At 28.8% G+C, this 7933-nt stretch overlaps 1 protein-coding gene across 1 annotated transcript; it reads right to left on the reverse strand.

The window, feature by feature from the left end:
• Positions 1-3584: 3584 nt before the first annotated feature.
• On the reverse strand, positions 3585-7505 carry LOC103308300. The gene is made up of 9 exons (XM_029489932.1): positions 7449-7505; positions 6356-6433; positions 6210-6290; positions 6064-6144; positions 5508-5998; positions 5287-5432; positions 4879-5106; positions 3827-4629; positions 3585-3599 (listed from the first exon to the last, which is right to left on the reverse strand). Exons 1-9 carry the CDS (start codon positions 7503-7505, stop codon positions 3585-3587), a joined length of 1980 nt encoding a protein of 659 aa, XP_029345792.1.
• Between the last annotated feature and the right edge of the window lie 428 nt (positions 7506-7933).

The raw sequence follows: 7933 nt of genomic DNA on the forward strand, positions 1-7933 counted from the left end.
ATTTTCTTAACATTTGGGGGGGGACTGCAGCCCCCCCCCCCATCCCCTCTCCCCTGGTTACGCCACTGATAGGTATTACATGTATATACATTCTAAAGTACTATTGTAAAGCCCTTTTTTGAGTCAAAATCATAAGTGTGCGGTTTTTGGATACAACAATTTTAAACATTTTGCTGCGTTAACCTACGAAAAGTGTGCAGTTTTAACCTATCAAAAGTGTGCGGTTTTGTCCTTGTATTTCATTGCAAGCAGTGGCGTGGTGAATTGGGTTTTATGGCACCTAGGCGTCATGATGGATTTTTTTTTTGGAGGGAGTGGGGTAGTGTGATTGGGTACATTATGGTAACCAATAACATAGGTATAACTAAAATCAAAACATTTACAGTCACATAATAATTATATGTACTATATATTACTATATACTATATATTATATTAAGGGGATTAAGGGGATTCAGTAGATACTGAAATATATGCTGGGCATCAAGGTTTATAAATGTTCACCACGCCACTGATTGCAAGTGTGCGGTCTTAGGAGTCAACGACAAAAGTAATGGCACTATATCGATGTCAAATAAATATAGACATATAGAACATAACATATTGTATTTTAGATAATAAAATATAATTATCCCGCACCTTATCGTTACCGAAACGATCGTCACAACTACGGGGCTGACATTCGTTATTCCGTTTTCCATCGCTCTACACCAAAGGTTGTCACCAAAAACTTTGCAGGTAAATGTAATATTATGTCTTTTATATTTTATAAATAAAACGTATTAATAATAATATGCCATAATTTATACGTCATAACTCATAGTTATTATTATATACCTATATTAAAGATTTTTGTTGCCAGATTTAAACATTTTTAAAAATGTAGTTGCTATATTTCTTTCAACTGTCACATTTCTAAAAATTTTTTTTTTTTTTTTCACCGAAAGTACATATACTTTGAATTATATAACGGGATATTAATTTTTATGATGGGTGGATGGTCATTAATTCCAACATATTTTATTTTCAAAAATATAATTGTACAAAAAACAAGTGATAATAAGTCATATGTGCGTCTAATAACTAAAAACTAAAAGGGATAGATATGGCGGGACATTGATCGGAAAACGGGGAATTTGGGTGTTCCAAATAGAGTTGCAGTATAGAGACAACAATGGCGGATCCAGGCTCCAGGGGGGCACCCTCAATCGCCGTAGTTTTCCTTTGTATTATACTATGTTTAGCCAATTTTGGAACTTTTTGTACTTTTGCCCCCCCCCCCGCATGTCCCACAAAATCGAGCCCTGGATTCACCACTGAGAGACAACAGATAGATTAAATGAGCTTAAAAGGCATTACCGTACTATATACATTTATTATACATGACTACGGCCACTGATACCATCAGTCAATCCTAAAATGATTTGTAAATAAGCTGAATAAACATGTCTCAGTCGTGAATGATGTAGTAATACGATTTTATTTCACACTTTAAAGAATTGAATTATTTAAACTCATATATCTACGAAGAACGTTCTTGTACAAGATCAAGAAAACATGAACGGTTATTGTTATACTTTACACTGACCACCGAAATTGTCGACAAAATTTAAGTTAGGTACTAATAAGTAATAACAATTAAATCGGGCCGCATAAAAGAGTAACAACAGTTGCAATTCAAAGTTTGAAAAAACGCTCTGGTGACAGGTGAGAACAATTATTAATGACACGTCATTATATATTATTGTTAATATAGATTTAACTACCTCAAATATAAATAATACCTACCTTAGTTATTTATTTATATTGAATAAGTTGTAGATATACGCTTAGTAGGTAACTGTTAAAATTGAAGATATTAAAGTAGAAATGTTAAATTTTTTACGAACTTTTAGGAATTAAACTCAGCCATGTCGTCATATTTTTGAATATTTGATAACGTCCAAGTCGTCCAACTCAATATTTAGTAGGAAAATGAAATTGTTTTGTTTATAACATTTCATCACTTTTTTGACTTTTTTTATTCGTTACAAATCATTAACTCGCTGATTCACGATAGCCGGATAGCGATATAGATCGTTAAAATTTGTTTTTCAACAAAATTACAAACACAAATATTCTTAAATAAAAAAAAACAGGGCCGGAACTCACTATACGACTCTGCTGTATAATATATTATAATAGTGTCAAGAGTAGGAACCTATCAGCTACATCGTTATTGAATAGGTCACTGTAATGGATTGAAGTTTAAATACAAAGTACAATGATGAATCATATGAATCCGCTTATACTTCTAAGGGTGTTTCATGATATATTTATATTGCTAGGTATTATAGTAATTTATTTTTCAATATTCAATTCATAAATTCAATATTCATAATAGGTAGGTTGTACTAATTGATGCCAGTAACAAATCACATTTATTATATATAGGTAATAATAATATTTGAATATTATTTCATACAATATTATATCACTTGATGTTGTAAACGAATAAGTCAATACCGACGTATGTACCGTAGAACTGCTGTGTGAATAGGTTCATAATACATAGGTAAATAGCTTAATATTAATTTAAGAACTTTGTAACTTGTAAGTACTTTGAATATTTAATATTGAGAATATTAAATAATAATATGCCTACGTATAGAAGCATTTTAAATCATTATTCGCCCTATTGGGTAATATAAATATAATAAGTACCTAATATCTTTTGAATTATTACAAAATAACTTGACTCTTTATTTTTATTTTAAATATACGTATCTATCCAATTGTGTAAAAATATGTTCTTAAATATCACTTGAAAAAACCGTTCGTTAAATATAAATGCCTAAAATTATAATATCCACGGAAGGTATCGCGTTCATTGCAAAATAAATAATAATAATAAACATTTACGTACCTACGACTTCCACTTCAAAGGTCGCAATATAATTTTAGGTATACCTAATTGTATAATATACTTTAAATCGTATAATGTATATATATATAATGTTAATTGTTACGTACCTATACAAATTATTTTGGAGATATGAAGCATAATACATTATCAGTTATCACGGAAATAGCCAATAGCAAGGAATCCTAAATTAGACCAATTTGTCCATATTAGCTTGGATAATAAACGAAGAAATATATGAAGAGGATGTCAGCGCAGTTTTCCCTATCTGCAGTTCCATGTGCAACATATATAAAACCAAGGGGTAAATCCATAGACTTTATACTAAACTATACCTATACGTAGGTACAATGTTTCGGATAAAACGCATTATCGTTAAATCGTTTTTTCTTATGATTTTTGAGGAATCATTGAATAAAATCAACTATTATGTAAAAACTTAGACTTAAATTTTTATTTGAATTTAAAAAAAAAATTGTAAATCTGAATGGTTATTAAATTGTTTTGAGACAATATTTAGACGAGTTGATATTTCATAAATACTCTCATATATTATTATTTTCCATCATTTTTTGTCGGGCGATTTTACTACTCTATAATGTCCGTATCAGTGGCGTATATAGAAATTATTTTCACTATGGGCCGGCCAATTTACCCCCACCATAGCTACAACTAGACATTTTTTAGGGAACTGGTGGCTTTAATTATAACATAAATGATACAAATATAGGAATTTAAATTTATTAATATATATTTATTATTAAATAAGATACATAATAAATTAAGCATTTTTCTACAGTAGGTAGACTTAATATTATGTAAAATTCATTTTTCTATTTTTTTTAATAAAAGTATCAACAATTTCTTCAACATTTAGAGGTATGTTACGATGAATCGTCATCAACGCAAGGCCCGACAATCTAACGTTGCCTTGTTGATTTCTCAAAAATGTTTTAAGTCGACCTAGTGTTGAAAAACTCCTTTCAACAGATGCAGTAGTAACAGGTATGGTACATAATATTTTCAACAGAACATATATTGTTGGAAATTCATCTTTGTTACATTTTTTTAAAGCTTCAATAGCATTTTTTGGTATGCTGTCAGATGAATTTGAACAAAAAAGTTTCCATTTACTTCTCCATAGTCTCCATTCACCTTCAATAATTGATGGATTATAACTATCTTCAAAATCAGTTTGGTAAAAGGTAATGGCATCTGATACATCACTATAGTTAGAATTAATCACATAAAATGGTACAATATGTTGAAGACTTAAAAGAACTTTTTTATGTTTGGTAAATCTGTTGGTTAATGACATAGATAGCTCATCAAGATATGGAATAAACAAACTAATTCTAAAATACACTTCTGGAGAATTGGTAGAATAGTTTTGTCTATGATTTTGTGTACCGACAATTCTTGGCATCAATTTTGTAACACCAAGGTTATTAGCTACATTAAGTGCAAATTGAAATACTTCTTTAAATTCTCTCTCGACATTTGATCTTATCTCACTAATTACTGATTGAACAAGTTCTATGCTTTCAACAGCTGTACATAAATCAATATTAGGCTTTTGGAGATTAACAGAAACTTGGTATGTTATGCCTAACAATTTGTCAACAGTAAACAGAGTGATAATAAATTCAAAATCGCACATTTTTTTATGGAATGAGCGAGCCATTGAACCATCATCTTTATTGTCAGTCATTATTTGTTCTAGAGATGCTATAATAGGCAACATATTATCTTTGAACAGTGCAATAGCTTCATGTCTCTCGACCCATCGTGTATCACAGTAGTTCATCAATCTCGACGATTTTAAATTATATTTTATTAATTTAGATTTTAAAATATTTGTTCTTCTAACCGATGCTCTTAAAAATGTACTAACTTCTCTTATTGTTCCTATGGTATTTCTAATAGTTTGAAGCTTTGACGAGTCGTTTAGCACAAGATTGAGAGAATGTGACAAACAATGTGTATAAATAGCTGATGGATATTCTTTTAATATTAATGCCTGGACTCCATTAAATGCACCGCTCATAGCCGCAGCTCCATCGTAGCCTTGCCCTCTTAGGTTCTTCAAATCAAGTCCAAAATACATGAGCTCTTTTTTTATTGTATCAGCTAAACCTTTTCCAGATACATCAGTAACAGGAACAAATTTTAGAAAGTCTTCCCTAACTTCATTTAGTTCATCATCTACATACCGGAGACATAAAGAAAACTGTTCAATACCTTGCACATCAGAGGTTTCGTCAGCAAGAACAGTAAAAAAAATAGATTTTTTAACTCTATTAATTATAAAATTTTGAATAGTAGATCCAATTAATGTTATGATCTCATTTTGAATCAAGGGACTAGTATACATTTGTTTAGCACCTGAACTTAAGATATGCGACTTGAGAATATCATCTCCACTTCGTGCTCTAAAACGTAATAATGCTCTAAAGTTTCCATCATTATTTTCAGGTTCATTTAAACTTAAACGTCCATAGTCTTTATGACCTCTATATGGAAGTTCTTGTCTGCCGCAAAATATAATTGTTTCAATAATTGCATACAACTTTTGTTTATTTTCAATGTTTTCTTTTTTCATTTGCTTATGTACTTGAAAATCAACAGCGTCCTTTTTACCATCAAATGTCAAAAGAAAATTGCTAGATTTGATCATCGCAAGTTTATGATATTGTAAATTACTATGTGTTGAAAAAACATGTTTGGCGGATTTCCAATTTTGAAATGGTTTTAATACAAGTTGCCCAACTTTTAGATTTGAACCTTTACCAACAGAACTTACTGGACCAAATAAAACACAGTTCTTACAAAAAGCTCCATTTAAAGATTTTGAATATGCCAGCCACTTAAACTCATCCAACCAAGATTTTTGAAAATGCCGCTGCTTATGTTTCGTTATCTGAATGTATAAGTCAGAAAAAGAATTTGGAGTCCATGTTTTTCTCAAAAGCCTTTCTTTAAGTACATCATCCATGGTAAAGTTCTGATTTTCTTTTTTTGTCACATACACACCAATATCAGTAGTATTGTCTAATATACGTTCATCAGTACACAAAATATTAGCACAAGTAGATTCCTAATAAAATAAAAATATATTAAAACAAACTATTTACTTTACTCTGGCTAATAAATATATTTTACTTGATTCATATAGTCATCAATATCAGTAGTATTGTCTAATATACGTTCATCAGTACACAGAATATTAGCACAAGTAGATTCCTAATAAAATAAAAATATATTAAAACAAACTATTTACTTTACTCTGGCTAATAAATATATTTTACTTGATTCATATTGTCATCAATATCAGTACTATTGTCTAATATACGTTCATCAGTACACAAAATATTTGCACTAGTAGATTCCTAATAAAATAAAAATAAATTAAAACAAACTAACTACTTTACTCTGGCTAATAAATATATTTTACTTGATTCATATTGTCATCAATTATAATATCTGTGTTACAAATCTTACCAATAGACCTATCCATGGTTGAACAAGATCTCTAAAATAAACAAACAAATTAGTTTAATTAAATAAAAATAATAATACTCGTACTAAAAATTAATTATTACACCAGCCTCTATTTTTTAGAATTTTTTTACTACAGATGTATCTGTAAATATATACAATAGTCTAGTACTCAGTAGGTTTTACTTCAAAATGACCAGGCTAATTATTTAAAATTTAAAATGTAAATATACATATTATTCAACTTTGTATTATAAGTATACTTAGTAAAGTTTCCGTTAATAAAGATTATTATTATAGGAGCTTACACAAAAATAGAGCCTGGCCTTCTCATAAAACATCATTTGTTTGTGTCACCTTATTTAAAACTTGTGTATTTTCCATGCAGAGTAGCCTTTTACAGTTCAACTTGTTTCCTAGTGTCTAGAATTTATTGTTTGACATTAAAATTAATAAAAAGAATAATTAAAAACTATAAAATACATTAAATACATTAAATTATAATACATTATTATTGTAAACCTATGGAGGTCCTACCTATTTTAAATTTAAAAAATATAATACTTATTAATAGGACTCGGATTTATATATAAAAGTATATTTTTACTGTGACTAGATATTTTAATTTAGTCAAGTGATAAATTTGTTTCATATGATTTGTAATAAAATAAGCCTTACTTGATATTACATATTTTTACATATTTCTCAATAATTCCATTTTGTCCTACATATTTACACAATTTTGATCCTACATCAGCAGTTTTTATTCAAAAAGTGTTAAAATTATTGAGAAAAAATGATTTAAAAAATAATTTAATTTATATTTATATTTGTTTGTCAATTTTTAAAAATACATACTGTATTAAATAAAATATTCATGTACATATTTTGGTCATATAAATACATATTTTTGTATTATAAACACATATAAATCCGAACCCAACTCTAATATTCTTACTCACACTTACTTGCAACAAATATTATACTGTATGTATGAGCTAATAAATAATAATTATATAATAATATAATAACATTTAACAGTTACTTACTTCACTTGATTGACGAGGAACAAACAAAAAGGTTTTCAATTTTTCTTTGAAACTCATGTTGAAATCAACAATACAGACATACAATTTTTAATTTTTATGAAAAATAACAACGGTAAAAGACGCGTAAGACAATCGACAATCGACGAAACAATTCCTAGAAACCCGTGATAAATTGATAACATTTTACAATAATGTATGTAAATACAATAGTAAACAGAAATCCATTTCTAAAAATAGAACGCGCTATCAACGTACCATGTAAACACTGTAAATCACGGATATAGATACTAGTAGTATCTATATCCGTGCTGTAAATACACATTTTTATTGGTCATTGCAATCATGGACCATAGTATCAGCCAGTAACGTGAATTTTATACCTCAAAAACAACATACTAGCCATGAACTAAGGTACGGGCCATGGTATCACATAAACATGTAATTATATAATTTAGCAATATGCATAAAATGTTTTAATTGAATCT

The sequence above is a fragment of the Acyrthosiphon pisum genome, chromosome A2 (assembly GCF_005508785.2).
Source record: "Acyrthosiphon pisum isolate AL4f chromosome A2, pea_aphid_22Mar2018_4r6ur, whole genome shotgun sequence".
Classification (NCBI taxonomy): Eukaryota; Metazoa; Arthropoda; class Insecta; order Hemiptera; family Aphididae; genus Acyrthosiphon; species Acyrthosiphon pisum.